We start from the raw sequence: 18885 nt of genomic DNA, 5'->3' as shown, positions 1-18885 counted from the left end.
TGACCATTAATTTTAAGTGTATTTCCCTATTATATTATAGTTTGCTATGGGTGTGTTATTACTTAGTAAGCCACCATGGTCGTGACATGCTGCAGTGGTTGTGGCCAGAGCCTATATAACCTGCATTGGCGCCTTCTTCAGGATGTTTGTACGTGCAGAAAATGAAGGATCTAACAAGGGTACTATTTGAGTCCGTGCTGTGTATAGGCACCTTGAAAATGTACGCAGGACACGCGTGCCGTTAGTGATCATTCATTTTGAGTGTATTTCCCAATTACATTATATTTTCCTATGGGTGTGTTATTCCTTAGTACACCACCATGGTCGTGACATGCTGCGTTGGTTGTGGACAGGGCCTAGAGTCTTGGATGCATGGCCGTAGGCCAAAGGCCATATTTCCAAGATATAGGAATAGCCCTGCCCACAACCACCACAGCATGTCACGACTATGTATACATGTGTAGTATTCATTATCGGTTACATGGTTGAGGGGAGAGTGTACAGTGTAGGCTATGCACCCAACAAGAAAGTTATAAGCACTGGAGTTATAAGCCAGTGACATCCACATATTGCAATAATATCTACGTACAAACAGGTAGGTGTGCAGTGTCGGGCGAGAATAAGTGAAGCATAGCACACCTATCAATACACCCGTACTACTGTATGTCACTGAGGTGATTGTGGGCAGAATGTAGAGTTTTGCTTCCATGGCTGCAGCACGCAAGCCCATACATCATTGTCGTAAAACTCTAGGCCCTGTCCAGAAACACCACTTCATATTTCTGCAGTGCATACACTCGTCCTATACGTTAGCATGTCAGATGTTTCTGGGGAGGGCGTACAGCGTTGGCTGCATGGCCGAATCCCATGCACCCAGTAACGACCTTGTTAGCGGTGGAGGCATAAGCCATTGTACACATATACATTCAAAAGTTTGTGGACATATATCTTACCCTCTAGATCCTGGTAGCACCCACTGCAGCACATTCGAGAGGGACGTTACTGACTGTGTTGCTCTGGTGGAGTGGCTGTTTCCATAGTAAGAACTGTTTTTGGCTGCCTTATAACTGTCGTACCCTTGGACTCATCGTCGCCAAAGTTTGGAAAAAAAATATCGCCTACTCTGACTTTGGTTGGAAAGTTTGGTCATGTTTGGTGCAGGGGGGCGAAAGTTATAAGGGGGATGGGTTCTCAAAACATCCTTTTTCCCCCCTACACTGAACGGGGGGAAAAGGTCGTGCTCACGATCATGTGGCTCTTTCCCAGATTGTTTGCAAAATAGCGTGTAGTAAGGTACCTTTGGTCAGTGGCCCCCTCTCTTCTACTAATGTTTTCGTGTGAACGGATACCGCCAGAAACAGTTCCAAAACAAGACAGCATTATAATTCTCACACTCCAGTAATAGTATTTCACAAGTTGACATTTCAGGGGGCCCAATGAGCTGTGGCAGCACAAAGTGAAAAAGTGCAGTTTTCCTCACTGCAAAATGATACGTTTAAATGGAAGTTCATGCTCACTGCACCACGACCAATTATAGCGTGTGAATTAAAATGTGTTTTGCGCTACTATTTACCTCACATTGGCCTGTACAGTTTTGAGAACTAAGGCTACATATCTGCACTGTTGCTTCAAACAGGGCTTCTGAAGCTGTATGGGAGTACAGGTTGTTATAATTAGATTTCATTATGTTGCTTCAAAGCAAGAATGTATTTGCCTTCTGAGTGAAGGCCACACAAGTTGCTTTTTTGGTTGACCGCGCAGTACGCCCGCGCATCCGAGTGAAAGTAAAGGGGCAATTGTTTTTTGACCTTGAGCACAAGACAAACTTGCGCGCTATTCACGGAATGAAAGGGTAAAAAAAAAAACTATTGATAAGGTTATGTATTAAAAAGTTTGTAAGTGACATGCATATCAGTCAAGGAAGATTCTTCGCTGCAAACACATTTGTGAGTGAATTTCCGAAAAAAAATGGAGGCTGTAAATATTTTGTAAGTGTACTTTGGCCCACTGTGCAGCAATCCATGCTTTATTTTTACATAACTGCCCATCTAATTGTGCTAATACACTTAACGTATTATTTTTCTGCCCTTGTACAATTTTCCTGTAATGTTGCAGAGTGCACACGTTGCTCATTTGCAGGGTATGACTGCACTCAACCTTTTTTACTATTTATGTTCCTAATTTGAAATGCTTAGTTTGTCCACATAGGTTTGCGTATAGCTTTGCACATTTTTTTGGTCTTCTTTGAAATGATGAGGCGTAATTTTTTTTTTTTTATTTGTCCACTCTTTTTTGTTTCATACCTACATTATCGTCTTTCTGTGTACTTGGTATTTTATTTTCTCTTACGGTGCATGCAAAATCTCACCGTTTCTAACCTCCACCTATAGGTACATTTGGACATTAGTAATATGTTACTAAAATGTCAAATTTGAGCATGTACTTTTGTGTACCACTTTGCACAGGTTCGATTTGATCTTTTAAAACATTTTGGTACAAGTTGGTTACTGACACTTATTTTTTTGTAACTTTTCTCGATTAGGTATATTGTGCCGTATTGTGCGTGCCATGGTTTTCAAATCCCGAGGGAGGGCTTCTTCGGACGGCAAATACAACTGCTGGTGAGCGGTTGCCTGTCCATAACAATAATGTGGAATGCACTGTAAGCCCCCTTTATTCATTCGCCAACTCTTTATTCAGAGCAACGTGACATCATTTATGGTGTTGTAGGCTCTACGTCATGACGACTTTTGGGAAATAACTGTGGAAACAAAGCGCCTGCTTCAACGAAGACCCCAAAATGTTTGTTTGCGCAAAAAAAACGGCCTCATCTTCAACGTTTGCAATGCCTCCCTAACCAGCATTGTAATCAATGCATTGCTTATGCGACTATTCTGATGGTCTTTGCAAGTTTGTTATTGAATAAATCTAGTTTGTAACCTGTAAAAGGGTCACGTGTTCTTTACCATTCCACTGTTTTATTTGCAAATGTAATTTATTAGCTTGTACGTCGCTGAATGTTTATTTACAGTTTCTGCGTTACGCCACGTTCTTGTGCTTTTTGCAACCTACAATGGAAAGGGGAGAGGGCCTATGTATGCAATAACCGCCTTCCCTTTCTATGGCGGCCATCTTGAAAGAGGATTTTGTTTTGTGATCCTTACTGCCAAAGTCGCCTGGAATTACAACAAGTACACGTCCTTTTTAGTAGCACACGTTACTGCATTCGTAATTTAGACTATTGCTGGCAAAGATTATTGCGCCTGTGTACTTTACAGAGAAATAAGGAGTGTGTGAAGTGTATTCAAGTTTTATTTTTTTTTCAATTATACTGTGAAAGGTCGTTGTTAACCCATTATTAACTTTGTTTACGGGTATCTTTATTTTTTGCCACGGGAGGCAATAAGGTAATATGCGACCGGCATTGAGCAAAAAGTAATTGAGTAAAACCACTTAGCCTACATTTTTCAATGCACCAAAATAAGTGAGGCACACGTGATGTCATCAGTGATGTCATCAATGATATTTGTGATGTCATCTTTGATGTCCTGGGTGTTAGTCTTCGCAATGCACATAGATGGTGCGAGTTATGGTTGCTTAGCTTATTATAAAGGGGGAAATGTGCAGTGGTTTTTTTTGCACTGTGAAGTATAACATTCTTTTAGTTCATTTTTTTTACTGAATGCACATATATATTTATGGCAGAGAAGGAAAAGAAAGGGGCTAAACAAGTGATGTCATCATTGATGTCAGCATTGACATTTCAGATGACATCTTTCATGGTGTGGGTGTTAGTATTAGCAGTACACAGGGGCGGTGGGAGGGGTGGGGGCTTAGTTTACCATAACTGTCGAATTTCAGGGGTTTTTCGGTTTTAATTTGAAGCATAAAGGGGAGGTGGAAAGTATTTTTGTAGTGAAGTGTACAGGTCTTTGTTAGGGCAACTTAACCATAATGTCCCCTCAACAAAGTTTTTTTTAGTGAAATAAATATATATATATATATATATATATTATCCGACAGTCTCTGCAGCACTGACTGGTGCTTACCCATTCTGGGAGGACAAGGAATGTTAACCATTTCCTTGGAAAGTCCAGGGACCTCTGTGTGAGGTTGCCTGATGGCTTCAGTATCTGGGGCAGGTGCAGGCAACCATTGTTGCAAGGTCGCCACCAGTGTGGTTAGAGTACATAAAATGTCCTGCCTGTGACGTGTCTCTTTGTGGAGGCAGCAATGTCTCTGGTAGATTGATGGCTTCAGCAGAGTGCATACAGGGTAAACGTGGTAGCCTGATCAGGCTTGCCTCAACCTGTGGTGAACTTCTGGGAGGCAAAGTCCTGCTTGCTGGCGACAACCGCGGTGACATGATGGCCTCCTCCTCTGCTTCCGCCACATCTGATTGGGATACACTTGGCTTTGATACTACAATGCAGCAAGGCCACCCCAAGGTTTGGTAATGATGCCTGTGGATGGGCAGTTAATGCAGACACTGTGCTGGTGCGGGTGTCTGAGACGCTAGTGACAATGGCAGTGGTAACAGTAATATGGGAGGAACCACTTTTGCCAGTCGGCGGTGTCGTTGAAGAGGTTATCACAGCTGTGGACATAGATCCAGTCGGCGAGATCCTTTTGTTCGTGGCCGTTGACATTTTCGTCAATGATGCAGTAGTTGTGGTCATTGACGAGGTGGTCTTTGATGGTGTGCCGTAGTACGGTGTCGATGGCCTTGGGGTAGACAATCTGGAGCATGGCTTGGTCGTCGATGATGACGGCCTCACCGATTTTCAAAGACGAGCCTGTTTCTGACATTGTAGGCAAAGAGTGGCCACCAGACTTCGACGTGAACTTAGAAGATGTTGCCTCCCTGGGACGATGGAAAAGGCCTTGGCTCACCTCCTATGTCGACACCCCTTGGGCACCAACCTTTGGTGACGACTGGTCCTTGTGCGAGGATCTGAGCTCGTCGCTGCAGATGTCTTTATGCCTCTTCCTGCTGGTGGCCAGGACTTCATTCAACCTACACCACTTACTAGAGGTGGTTCGCTGGGCAGTCCTGCCCCACCCTAACGAGACATGACTCCGTACTGAAGCAGAGTCGGAGTCCCCACCGGCGTCCTCGAGCCACGCGTCAAAACGTCGATGAAGATACATCAGCATCTTGTTGGAAAACGACTGGCAGATTTTGCAGTCCTGGATGACATGGTGAGAATGAAGGCAGTAGAAGCAGTTGTGATCATCCACTCAGACATTCTTTAGTCCACAGCAGGCACAGGCCTTGAACAGGCTCTTCTTCGTGGATTCCGCAATGAGGAAGGCCTTACTGCACAGACGAAACTTGATTGAAGATTACTAGTGACGGGAACGGTCCACTGAAGTAGCACAGTCGCCGCCAACGCCGGTTGTCGAGTAGATGTTTGAAAATATACATTTTTTATGGAAAAGTTGTTAAAGTCCAATGTTATTCATATAAATGCTGAAGAGATGATTTTTGAGGACTCCCCACACTAACGTGTGGTAAAAAATGTGAAGATGGCCGACAGGGGAGGAGTTAAGGGAGGTGTTCCTATTGGCTGTGGGCAGTATGACCCAAAATGACTAAGATGAAGCACAAAAGTGACTGAAAGTTTTCAGTTTTAAACTGCTCTGTGTTACCAATGATTCCCAGCCTGACAACAGGGAATAGTCACAGCATGTGAATCTATGAAAGATCCAATGCTGGAGAAAGAGAGAGACAACATTCTGAACAGGAGGGCCTCTTATGAAAATAAATACTTTTGCTAAAAGCAACTTACCGGTCGCCTGTGGATAATTCAGGATACTTCAGTGGCAACCCCAGCCAACCCATTACCAAATGTTGTGGTATGCACATTTAAGGAGACATGGCTGATTAGAAAGATCAGCAGTTTAAGTGCTCATTGCTGGGATCTATATGTGTTCTGCAGATCACAGGTTTGACAGCTGACAAGTTCACCTCATTCTTTCATCCTTTTGAGTTTGACAAACGAGTATTCATTTTGGTTGCTGGGTGAAATAAATGTATATAAGCGTGTGTTATGTAAAGTGCTTTGGAGAAAGCACTATAAGAGAGATGTATTATTATAAATATCTAAGTGTTGGCATCAATAAATCCAAGCACAAGTACAGAATAATGTAAAACGGGCATATTCTGTAAACAATTTTTAGTGCAAGTGATGAGATGCATGCATTGGCGTGTCTCATCACGTGTGCCAAAAAAAGGAGCAGCCCAATCCACAAAGGGCATCTGAATGTGTGTTCATGCCCATTTTCAATCATTTGCGCAAATCTGTGCATGTAAAAATGCATCCCCAAATCACAAACCTGATGCACTTTTAAATGGCCAGAAATGAGGGTTATCCCCCTACTCCTGTTGGGAAGCGGTGCAGTGGGAGACACAAATGAAGATAGCGTCATTGCAGACCATGACATGCATTTTTCTTTAAATGTGACAGCCACGGCTTAAACTACACAGTGGTTCATGATTATTTGAGGCTGAGCTTGGTACATGATGGAATCAATTACACGTGAGGCTCCACATATAGTACCTCATACCATGCATCAGTGCTATTGAATGGCTTTACTGGCACATATGACAGCAATGAGACAGGGGATGCCCCCCTTACATATTGTACCGTGTATGAGGCATTAACTGACATTGGGTGACATTACTGGACATTTGAGGATGCACTTGGCATATGATAAAAGCAAATGCATATATGAAGCTATAACTTATATAGTTTGGCTGTACCTAGACTGTAAAGCTATAAAGACATAAGATGACAGTACTCTCAAATATAGTCTACATTTGGCATACTGTATTGTGGCAGCACCTAGGAATATATGAGACCTGTCATGCGCAGCTTTATGGCATAAGCATGGCAGAAAATTATAAAAGGTGGTAGTGGCATAAGCATGGCAGTGCCCCTCGGCTATGTTGGTTCGAATGGGGCTAACCCTATCATAACATAACCGACTCCATGGCATATCAAGGCAAAATGTTATTGGAATCCACAAAAAGTCATATGTCTGCATTTGTACCAGTTTGGGACTTTATTAAATGTAAGCTTATGCATGTTTTTTTTTACACCTGTGAGTCACCTCAGGTGAGGTCATTGGGGTTAAATGTCATATGATGTTATTTCATGTGATGTGATCAGGGTCAACGGTCGTATGCCATCACATCCTTTGATATCACTTGCACAACACATTGTATTTTGAAGCATTAACGTCCCTGGAATAGACATGGGCCCATATTACTTCTTAAGTGCATTACTCCATTGCATCTTTTGACCGTATGCCAGGTCATTTAGTGTCCTGCAGATTCCTTCTTTTTTTATTCTTGTCTTGTCACCTGAAGCAATGAGCATCTTGCATATTAATAAACATTTCAGAAGTTAAAACAACCCCTATTCCCCCACCCTCCACATCACACTGCAACCAAGAGTCTGTGTTCTCTATCCCTTACAATTTCTGATATTCAACCATCCCTCACTAAGTATACATGACACTAGGCAGATCAATTCATTAAGATTCCTGTAGCATTAATAACCTTGCATATCTCTCAAAGATGTTGCAATATTGTGCAACTATCGCTCAATTCCATGCACATTTCCCCATTATTTGCTTTGTCCTTTTTCCTCAATTACTGCAATTTCTGAGTGAGTCTCTTTTACGACCTCTGCGCAGCCCCATGCCCGATGCAGTCCTTTTCACTTTAAGAGGAATTCTGCTCTTCAATAGCGTTAGAGAATCCATATGGTGATTGTCACAGACTTCAAATATGTATTCCCATTTTAACTCCACTGGGTGTCTCTGCCCATGAAAATATACACTTTTCATAGATTCCATAGAAGGGCAACATTTGTTAGACAAGATGGAAACAAATTCAATTTCTTTTACTTTACTTACATTCCAAATAGCATGACATTGTTCTTTACATGACTCCCTGGTAAACCATTAGGAATGCAGGTTTTCAGTGCATTAAGTGAAAACCTCAACATGAAAGGCCAGTGTTTGTCTTGAAGGAAAACAAACATTGCAGCAATATCAGAACCTAAGCCGCTTTAGAATACGCCAAGTCTTTGTATAATACTGTACATGTACTATGAAAATATTTTCTGACGCAACTTGGAAGATGGATCATTTTTGCAATGGTGTTCTGTACATTTCAATACAAGAGAAGCAGCTTGTCCTCTCAAATTGAAATAACATTATATTCACTTCATGTGCTTTAACAGTATCATACCTTTAAGAAAATTATATACCAAAACAACGAGCGTTTCTACTGTACCAGTAGAAACGAAAAAACATTGTAGGTCAGAAAATACACATTGCCTGCTGCATTACTAAACTAAAATGTACACATTAATCAACAGATTAGAAAATGCAATTTATTGCAAAATTTAATCCAGCAGCAGAATATGCTGCTCCCCAATGTGTTACTGATCTTGATGAAAATGTTTTAATTGTGACCGGATTGTTACAATTATCAAAATGCTACTGCCTAGCCATTTAATAAGACTTCACATTAAGGAAGGTAGATTTAGGAATGCATTGGATGGGTCTGCAAAAATATCAATGCATTGCAAAGATGACATAAAAAGCAACAGAACGTAAAGCAAAACAAATATCCTGCCAAGCAAAAGTGTGTCAATTAGAAATAAGCACTGATCCTCAATCCGTTGACAAATGTCACAAACCCAGCAAAACCCATTTCTGAAGGTGCTTGCATGATTACGATTTTAGTCTGTCTTCAATAACAGGATATACAATTGATTTTGGTACTAGAATCATCAGTTTTCTTTATTAAGAAAAATAGAAACAGCTGTTAACTGTGGGATCAGTGCTAATTTCCTGACTTGGACATTATCTCTGGGAATTGGTTTTTATAAGGTTTTGCCAAATGCATACTATCAACCTAGTATACTGTAGGTTTTGAATATAATCTTTAACAGCAAGTTTACAGGATATGGTCATATTGAAATTCAACTTTTCATTTGTTCTATCTCTAAATTGTTCTCCAAACACACGCATATTAACAAACCCTTTTCTACAGCAAATGATTGATGGGATGTGCATCCCACAGTTCTCGAGAATCGAGAAACTCGTTAATATCTGCAGTGCAAACTTATCTTCATGTTTACAAGCATTGCACATCTGTCCCCCATTTTCTAATGCTACCTATAACAACTTGAAGGCAATAAATGTATGCTTTCGGTGGAAATTCAAAATTGCTTAAATCTATACCAGAACTAAATTAGTGTCATGTTTTTATATGCATACTAAACTGACATTAAGATGGAATCAAAGGTCAAAAAGATATTGGGAGAAAAAAAACAAGGCATCAATCCCAATGGGGACATTTAGTGCTGTAATTTGCAAAGTCATAGAAAACAGCACCGATAGTCTGAGTGCTCATTAGAGAAAATGTAATTATTTTTCTAATGAGACAAACCCATGGAGTCGGGCCGGAGTGGACCTACAGTAAGTTAGTTTAGCAGAATGCGAATGCCTGAAGCAGAGGGTAAGGATGAAGATACCATGCAGTCGCACAGAACTCACCTGACAGAGGTGGGAAACCATTCTCTAGGAGCAGAGATGCATGCACAAAAGTAAGAAGATGATTGCAAGAAACTGACTTTCACAAACATGAAGTAAACTTTAAAATGAAACTGAATGCAACAATGGTGAAAAGGGGGCACAGGATAGTAGCAGTTCTACTCACCTCTCTCTTTGCAAGCAATACATTTGGGACTATGTGTGGTAGACACCGTCCCAACATCAACATGACACCCTGCTCGCTGTCTGCAATTCGGGACACCTGCAAACCCACAAAAGATTCCCTTAGAATGACCTGGTTCACAAAAAATACATTACAGTTGATGTGCACCAGTTTTAACACAGCTTTAAGGATCTCCCAAAAAGCAATGACGATCACCCGCACAACCGGTTCAGTAAAGTCCCCAAACACATAATTGTTTACTAATATTTATGCATTACATGCTATAGCACTACGTAAATGTTTTGCAGCATTGTGAGGCACTATACAGTTTGGTTAGATGCTTATTTCATAACATGTGAAATAACCGCTTGTTATTTTGTGCCCCATTATATCACTTTTATTGCCAAAACCCTAATAACCTAAATAATACTGCATCAGAAATGAAGTGTGAAAACATGTTTTAAAAAAAAAAAGAAAAGAAAATCTATACTATGTTCCGAGAAACACAATTTAAAAAGGACAGGTCCTAAATATAAAGAATACACCATTCCATCAGTGTGATGTAATTAGTACTAAAGGAATTTGCTGACCAGGATGTGCCTGAAAAAAGTATGGAACAGTTTCATAGACACATTGGTATATATGCACAGCTAAGGAAAATACAATATTAAATTATGACATCGCACAATCTATATAAATAAAAATGTAAATGTTCGTTAGTTCAAAATCTTAAATCTCCGAAAGTTCTTCACTGATTGCTTTGAGATTTTGACATAACGTTGCATTCGAATAGGCGGGTGTTTTTATATACCTACTATACACAGATGTCACACCTGTGACAGGTAAAAACATGCTTTTTATGAAAAACAGCGCGATCTGTTGGACGTAAAGCAACACACGCTATACTAAATATTTTACTGAAAAACAGCACCATCTGTTGGACGTAAAAGCAACACATGCTAGAATGGCTCAAATACGTGCCAAGGAAGCAGCAGAGCGACGTGCAGCCAGACTTCAGGATCCACGGTTGCGAGCATAGCGATCGCGTTCTGCAGCTTCTCAACAGAATGAATGCGACAGGCTGAGCGTGGCTAAAAGACGTCAATGAGAAACCGCAGATCAGCGTCAAATACAACCCCGTGCTCAGCAATCACGTGATTACAATCGCCATGCATTCCAGTACAACCCAGCTCGAACCATAGAAACGCGTTGCCTGGGTCAGCTAGTACTAAATATGTTTAGTGAATGAAGTAGATTAACTTTAAAAGTTGCTGGGGGGCATGGCTATCTGGCCATGGAATAGGACGTGCTTCGTGAGGAGCTCCTGATGATCCAACTTTACTTTTGCTAAAGTTACCCGCTGAAACTGTAACGAGCGCCTAGAACTTTGGGGATCAGGTGTCGGAAGCTGCACGCTAAGTGGAGTTCGTGGGAGAAGTTCATGGTCCCGAGGAATCGTGAGATATATATGTTTTTGTTGGTACAGCTGTGTGGCCACTTTGGTGCCAAGATGGCGGCTAACAAAGGAGAGACCTCCGAGGAGAAACAAAACTGATTCCCCGGGACTGCGGTACAAGGCTGCGGACGATTGCCTGGCGGACGAGTACAACAGGAAATATGGAAAAGTGTTCGAGATGGCACCGTGAGAGTGCCCGGCCTGGCGTACGCTAATGAAGCCTTGGCGATCTGACTGCAGGAGGAGATAGCATTGGACACTTGGGCGACAAGGCCTACGGAAGTTGAATGAGGAGTGCGAGGCCATAGCCCACCCGTAAGACAATTCGGAGTGCCATCTTGAATGTGAGTTAGGAGATCTGGGAGCTAGACTATTGTCGGACTTAGGACAGTGCAGCAGCTGCACCAAGACGGAGCCGTACAGGAGTGGAGGGCAGCGCCATGTCGGCGAAAGGGTTGAGAGTCAAGTCCAAGCAACCCACGATGGAGGTTTTTACGAAAACGCAGCGGACCCCCTCGACATCGGTGCAGAGCATGGTCGTGACTCCCGGGGAAGACGCCCCCGACGGGGATAAGCACCAGATCCTGGAGGCTATAACGGGACTGAGTGCTAAATGGGACTTGGCAATGGCAGACCTACGCACAGCCCTGGAGAATAAGACTGATGCTGTGGGCACGGAACTCACCCTGTTACGTCCAGATGTCAGGAAAGAACCAGTGGTCTGGAAAGTGGGGTGAAGATCAATACCGACGTTAGCACGAACAATGCGAAGGAGATTCACGTCTTAAAACAACAGGTTGCCAGCCTGGAAAATCGTGTGGAAGAGGCGGAAGGAAGGGCGAGGAGGAACAACATCCGCGTGGTTGGTCTGCCGGAGGGGGAAGAAGGCCAAGACCCCACAAACTATGTTGAAAACATGATCATACAAGGGATCAGAGCAGGGAATCTTTCGCAAGGATTCACGGTGGAGTGGGCGCATCGCGCCCTAATGAGGAAACCCCGGCCGGGGGCCCCGCCAAGGCCGATCATCGCAAGGATCCTGAACTACAGGGATAGAGAAAAGATCCTTGAATATTTTCGTAAGGGCGGTACGATAGAGAGAGCATCCAGCAACATCACAGCATACCCAGACTATACGATACTGGTGCAAAGGCAGAGGTATAGTTACGTCGCCGTCAAGAGAAGGCTGAGGGTGGCGGGAGTCAAATATATGCTGCTGTATCCGGCACGATTGAAGGTGCTACATAAGAACAAAGCGCTATTTTTTGATACCCCGGAGGATGTTGTTGCATGGCTGGACCTGCAGGGTTGCCCGGATCATGAAGCGGATCGTGACCGGCAGGAGCATACCGAATGAAGATTTTGTAATACGGACATTGTGAGGGTGAGTGGGAGGAGGATCCCGATTGTACAGAGAAATTGTAACTGGCTGAACTTTGAGCACAATCCGAGCCTGGTGCTCGACATGGACTAGAATATAGTGAGTGTAACTGCAATTGGTAACTGTTTAGCATCTTTAGGCGTAATATTTCTTAAAAGGAGCAACAGAACGTGGACGACCTACCCCGATAGATTATTAGTTTCAGCGGCCATTAGGGCGGCTTACCCTACTGAGCCCTGAGTAGAAGCTTGTGCTAGGCAGGGCTAGATGTGGGGGTGCCTGAGATCCAGGAATGGAGCTGGGCAACAGTTCGGGGGGGTGTGGTTGGGGAAGGGATGGGGGGGGAAGAAGGTGGGAGGATGGGAAGTTGAGTGCGTGTGTGGTTATGGGAAGTTTAAGTTTTGTTTCGAGCCTATTTGGAGGAATCAGAATATTGCACTTGCGGTGCATGAGGGGGCGGGATCGGCGGAAGATCAAGGGGGTGCTTACCAACGATTTATGGGAGACCTCAGGATAATAACGTGGAACGTCAGGGGCCTTAACAGTTATCTGAAAAGAAATAAAATCATGATGTATCTGAAAAGGCAGAAAATAGATATTGCACTACTACAGGAGACGTACTTGACGCGAGAGAAGTTGGACATGGTTAAGAGAAAGTGGAGAGGGACTGTGGTGGGCTTGCCATATTCTGCGTACGCTCGGGGTGTGTTAATCTGGGTGGCGCCGCATGTCCCGTTCTAATCGATACAAGAGGTAGCTGAAACGGATGTAAGGATGGCTATATTGCGAGGGCTGGTGGAGAGCAGGGAGGTATGCATAGTAAACACGTATGCCCCCAACCAAAACACAGCAGCATATTTCAGAGCCCTGTGTACCAACCTTAGTATGTGTATAGGGAGCATGGTGATCTCGGGTGGGGACTTTAATTGTGTGCTGAATCCTGTGGTGGACAGATCTGATGGCGGGGTGAGTAAGCCTAGACCGGCGGTGAGAGCGTTGCAGACGCTGCTAATTGATTTTGGCTTTACAGATGCGTGGAGGATGAAACATCCCACTGAGAGGCAATACTCGCACTATTCAGCCCCGCATCAACTGCACACTAGGCTTGATTATGTCTTTGCTACAGCAGATGTGATGTCTGAGATTACTCAAGTCGAATATAAGGCCAGGGTCCTTTCAGATCACTCGCCCCTGATCCTCGGATGGCAATATTGCCCCCCGAGGGCGAGGATCCCTACATGGCGCCTCCGAGCAGAGGCGCTTAAAGATCCAGTCTTTAGGGCAGATATAAGGGAAGAGATTACCAACTTCTTTGAGGAGAATACTGGGAGTGTTGACTCCGCGGGCACATTATGGGAAGCTTTTAAGGTGTTGATGCGGGGGGCGGCCATTGAAGTCAAGAGGGTTACAGGGTGGTGTCTTGGCTGACCTACAGAAGACGGAAACTGAGCTAGAAACAGCATTGAAGAGCGGTGACATAGACACAGAGCTGGTACTCCAACTACAGCAACAATGTGCAGGGCATTGGGAAAGACTCTGCAATCTTAATTATAGGAAATATGTTGAGAGGCAGCACGTGGGGGGAGATAAGACAGGCCGCCTTTTGGCCTGGCTATACAAAAGCGAGACCCCTAGGCCTCCGATTAGGACCATTATTAGGGAGGACGGGGATGAAGTGGCCACGCAAGAAGGGGTTAACAAAGAATTTGCGGATTATTACAGAGCGCTGTACGGGGATGATGAGATGAGTGACCAACGCAAGATAATTGAAACGTTAGAATACATAGGGCTGCCCAAGATCAGTGAAGAGGAGAGAGAGGAGCTAGATGAGCCAATCACGTTAGAGGAGTTAGAGGCGGTTGTTAAGCAGTTGCCTACCTGTAAGACCCCGGGAGCAGATGGGTTCCCCAGCGAATTCTATAAAGTATACAGAGAGGAAATCCTCCCCCCAATGCTGGACATGCTTAATGAGGCGTTTGAGATAGGACGGTTGCCTGAGTCGCTCAGAGAGGCGATCATAATACAGCTGCCCAAGCCCAACAAACCGGAGCATAGATGTGGTTCCTACAGACCTTTGTCGATGCTAAATCAGGACAGCAAGATTCTAATGGCTGTCCTGGCAAATCGATTGCAGAAAGTGATTGGTAGACTGATACATCCTGATCAAACGGGTTATGTCCCGAATAGGAATATAGCACACAACCATAGGCATCTTCATCGGGTGGTCGAATGGGGTAGCAGCAATGAAGGTGAGATGGCGATAGTGTCTCTAGATGCAGTTAAAGCTTTTGATTCGGTCAAGTGGTCATGGCTATTGGGTGCCTTGGAAGGGTATGGAATGGGGCCGGGCTATTTAAGGTGGGCTAAGATGTTGTATAGTGAATCGCTTGCCAGGGTCCGAACTGAAGCGGTGATATCCGAGAGATGGCAACTTGTTAGAGGCACCAGACAGGGGTACCCCTGGTCCCCGATGCTTTACATTTTAGCCCTGGAGCCTCTGGCAATATGCCTTAGGGCACAGTATGATCGATAGGCATTGAGGTAGGAGGGGAACGACACTTGATATCCTTGTACGCAGATGATTTATTATTGTACCTGCAATACCCAGAAGAAAATCTCCTATACATACTTGAAGTGATGGAAAGATATGCAGAGTTGTCGGGCATATCGGTGAACCCCCAAAAGTCTGTCATATTCCCGCTGAGTAACTATAAGGGGACCCCTGTGGATAGACTACCGGTGCTACAAGTACCATGGGCAACTACCTCTTTTCGTTACCTGGGCGTAGATGTATACCACACGGTGGAAGAAGAACATAGACATAATACAGAAGTAGCCGTCGAGAAAATTAGGAACAGCATGCAGTTCTGGGCAAAACTGCCCCTGGCGATGATGGGGCGAGGGGCAATGCTCAAGATGGTAGTCCTGCCCAGGCTCCTGCATTACTTTAGCAATATCCAGCACATGATACCCAAGAGGTTTTTCAGTAAATTGAACAGCATGTGCAGGGAGTTCCTGTGGCATTGTACCCGAAATAGAGTGGCATTTTGGAAATTGCAGAACTTTTATGAAAACGGAGGTATCAGACTGCCTCATTTTGAGGTTTACTATTTGGCGGGGCAGCTACAGTATGTAGCTAAGTGGCTCTCCGATGAAGTGACCCCTGAGCACAGGGTACTTGGACAGGACTGCGCCCTGTTTTACTTGAAAGAAATGATCTGGCTGCCTGCAACTGAAATGAGGGGGCGTCCTGCGATGTTGAGGTTTGGGTGGAAAATTTGGTGTAGGGCTTGTCGCTTGATGGAAGTCCCATGCCCGTGCCTTCCGCAGATACCGCTGGTTGCTTTGACAGGAGGGGATAATCAATTGAGAGTGATTATTAGGACCTACTGGGAATCAGTGGGGCTGGTAACGCTAGGCGATGTTTGGCAAGAGGGGTCCATTAAGGAGTTTGTAGAACTCAGCGAAGAGGTGGGGCTACATACGGGCCAATATGTCACGTACATTAGATTGGTGCGGATGATTAGGAACACCTGGCCAGAGACAGTTTTGATTGAAGAACCAGATGCAGTTTTGGGAGCAATATATGATATATTCGAAAGAGGGCACGAGATCACGAGATTGTATGAGATGATGATGGCTAAGGTTGGGAAAGAATGAACACATCTGAGACTGGACTGGGAGGCGGAAGTGGGGGCCCCAATGGAGGATGGGGTGTGGGAGCGTGCCCTGGGCTATCACAAAAAAGTGTCTAGAAATGCCACATTAAAACAAATACAGCTGTATGTTACGCATAGGGCATACATGACCCCCTTGAGGATATCCAAGTTCCGAAACACTGGAAGACAAGCGTGTCCCAAATGTAACTTAGAAAACGCTGACATGACACATATGTTTTGGTCGTGCCCGATCATTGCATGTTTTTGGGGAGAAGTGGCGCAGAAACTGGCTGATAAGGGGCATACTCTTGTTATAGACACGGCCTGGGCCTGCTTACTGGGCGGGTTCCCAGGACACGGAAACTCAAGCATATTGAGAAACTGAGAAATCTGGCGTATGTGCTTGCAAAACGTAGGATTGCCATGGGGTGGAAGAAATGCCACAAGCCTAAGGTGGATGTATGGTGGAAGGACTTGCAGAAATGGGCGGAGGCTGAAACGGTGGCATGGCAAGAAGCGAGTAGCCTGGCTGGAGAAGGGGAGGCGGGCACCCTGTTGGCTTGGAAATCGCTAATAGCAGAATTGTTTGGAGTAATATTGGATCCAACAGACTCGGAAGAGAACGAAACCCGGCCGCATGTGCCAGACATTGAATGAGATTGACAAATAGGCTCATGGGGGGAGGGAGGGGTTATGGGAGACGTGATTAAGATAAATTGATGTGTAATGGAACTATTATGATTATGCTGCTTGTTTGGTTTGTGTTGTCTTGTTTGCATAAAATCAATAAAAGAAATTAAAAAAAAAAAAAAACTTTAAAAGTTGCTTTAGACCCACTTGCAAAAACAGACAGTGTTTGTCTTTACAATAAAACAAGGAGGATTCAATGTTACACTGTTACATTTAGGAATGTTGATTCTAAAGTATATGCAAAGCAGTACGGATAAGGTAGCAAGTGAAATTTTTGAACATACAATACATCTATAGTAATATCTGCGCTTGAAAGAAACAAAGATTAGGAAAGGTCTGTCAGAAAATGCAATATAGAGGAACAAATGCAAAGAGATGGTTCCTTATCCTTTGTGGACACAGCTCCTTACCCCCTCACCCACCTCCTCTCAAACAGCTGCACGGAGCTAGTAGACCCTAGTGCAGAAGCAAACGTGCAGGCCTGGAAGCCCCTCACCCTCCTCCTCAGACATGAAGAGTGCAGGTTCTCTCTGTCTCTCATAGTCACATCTCACCTTCTTCCACCCTGCCACAGGAGAGAAGCACCTGGTAGACTCCTACTGTCATTCAGAGAACAATTGTGGAGGCAGCTTTAGGTGCCAAAGGGAGTGAGGGATCCTGAGGGGGTAGCTCTACTGCAAAGGTCACACAGACTGGCGCTTTGCTTTTTCAATAGGAGGAACATTAAAATGCCCCCCAAATTAACAAGATGGACTGAGCATGAACAAAGGTTGGTGTATTGGAAAGGGAAGAGATCAAATTCTACCTCCTGAGAATTATATCTAAAAAATTGGTTGAAACTTGTGAAAAGCCCATCACTCCGTTCTAAAGAGCAGCATGAAAAATATCCAATAAAAGCATGCCAAGTCACCAACAGCTCCCTGAATTGCTGTACGACATTTTCATGATGTCTGTGCCAGTGGCTTAGAAACAAAATAATAATACTGAGGTTGTACGCAGGAGGGCACAGTGCGGCCCCCTAAAATGTCATGCTTTCCCACCCAAATATACAAACAGTAGAGTTTGACAGGATTGCACATTTTAAATACCATTCACATTTAATCGAAGGTGTGCATTTGTAACGCTAATTTCACAAACTGATATTAAAAGAACAAAAACAAATGCTATATCTTCCCCTCCTCCACCTCTGGCTGACTCACACCTTGACACAGCCCTGTCCAAGCTCCACTGTTCTATTTCTGATACTCTAGATTTTCTTGCCCCGGTTATGAGGATCCGCTTGAAGCCCAAAGCCAAGTGGAACTCTTGGTACGACTCTGACCTTGTCACCCTTAAACGCAAGTGTAGGGTGGCTGAGGGGAAATGGCTGGCATCTTGTGCATCCTCTGACAAACTGGCCTGCTGCCTGCTCCAAAGGCAATACCAGCTCTCTGTCTGCACTAAAAAGAGAGCCCACATCCAAGCCTGCGTCTCTGCTGCATCTAACAACTCGGCCTTACTCTGAAATCTGCAAGGAGCTGCCCAATCCTTCTGCAGTCTCCACTTCTCCTGTCCCCTCCCAGGTCCTCTGCACGGCCCTGGCTTCTCATTTCATCTCTAAAACCCAGGACATCCTGTCCACCCTCTCCTCCTCTTCCCACTTCTCTCTCCACTACCTCTGGCCCCCCTGCGGCCGCCTCTCCTCCCTCTTTCTCTTCCTTTCCTTTGTTCTCCAATAACAAGATCTCTGGACAGGTCGGATCTATGAAAGTCCCATCAAAACAGGTTCTTACCTAATCATCCAAAACCATGAAGGACCATATTGACAACCTTGCCCCTGCCCTGGCCGACTTCTGCAATCACTCCTTCACCACCAGAGCCTTCCACTCCCTCCTGAAGTACTCTTGCGCACCCTCTTCTCAAGAAACCCTCGACCGACCCATCCTGCCCGGCTAACCATCGCCCGATCTCCATCACTCCT

At 44.4% G+C, this 18885-nt stretch overlaps 1 protein-coding gene across 8 annotated transcripts in view; it reads right to left on the bottom strand.

Annotated features, from left to right (window-relative positions):
- The window catches only part of RELCH (RAB11 binding and LisH domain, coiled-coil and HEAT repeat containing), a 1825259-nt gene that overhangs the window by 1144492 nt on the left and 661882 nt on the right, over positions 1-18885 (bottom strand). For 4 of the 8 annotated variants that reach the window (XM_069613666.1, XM_069613665.1, XM_069613669.1 and 1 more), the window contains 2 exons: positions 9743-9838; positions 9580-9603 (listed from right to left, as the gene is read on the bottom strand). In XM_069613666.1, coding sequence (XP_069469767.1) covers positions 9580-9603; positions 9743-9838 — 120 coding nt within the window. The remainder of the gene's footprint in view (positions 1-9579; positions 9604-9742; positions 9839-18885) is intronic. The other 4 variants (XM_069613671.1, XM_069613667.1, XM_069613670.1 and 1 more) reach the window with 1 other exon arrangement.

The sequence above is a fragment of the Ambystoma mexicanum genome, chromosome 5p (genome assembly GCF_040938575.1).
Source record: "Ambystoma mexicanum isolate Mex_15411 chromosome 5p, UKY_AmexF1_1, whole genome shotgun sequence".
Taxonomy (NCBI): domain Eukaryota; kingdom Metazoa; phylum Chordata; class Amphibia; order Caudata; family Ambystomatidae; genus Ambystoma; species Ambystoma mexicanum.
Note: the sequence above shows the minus strand (reverse complement) of the source record. Positions and strands in the feature narration are given on the sequence as shown.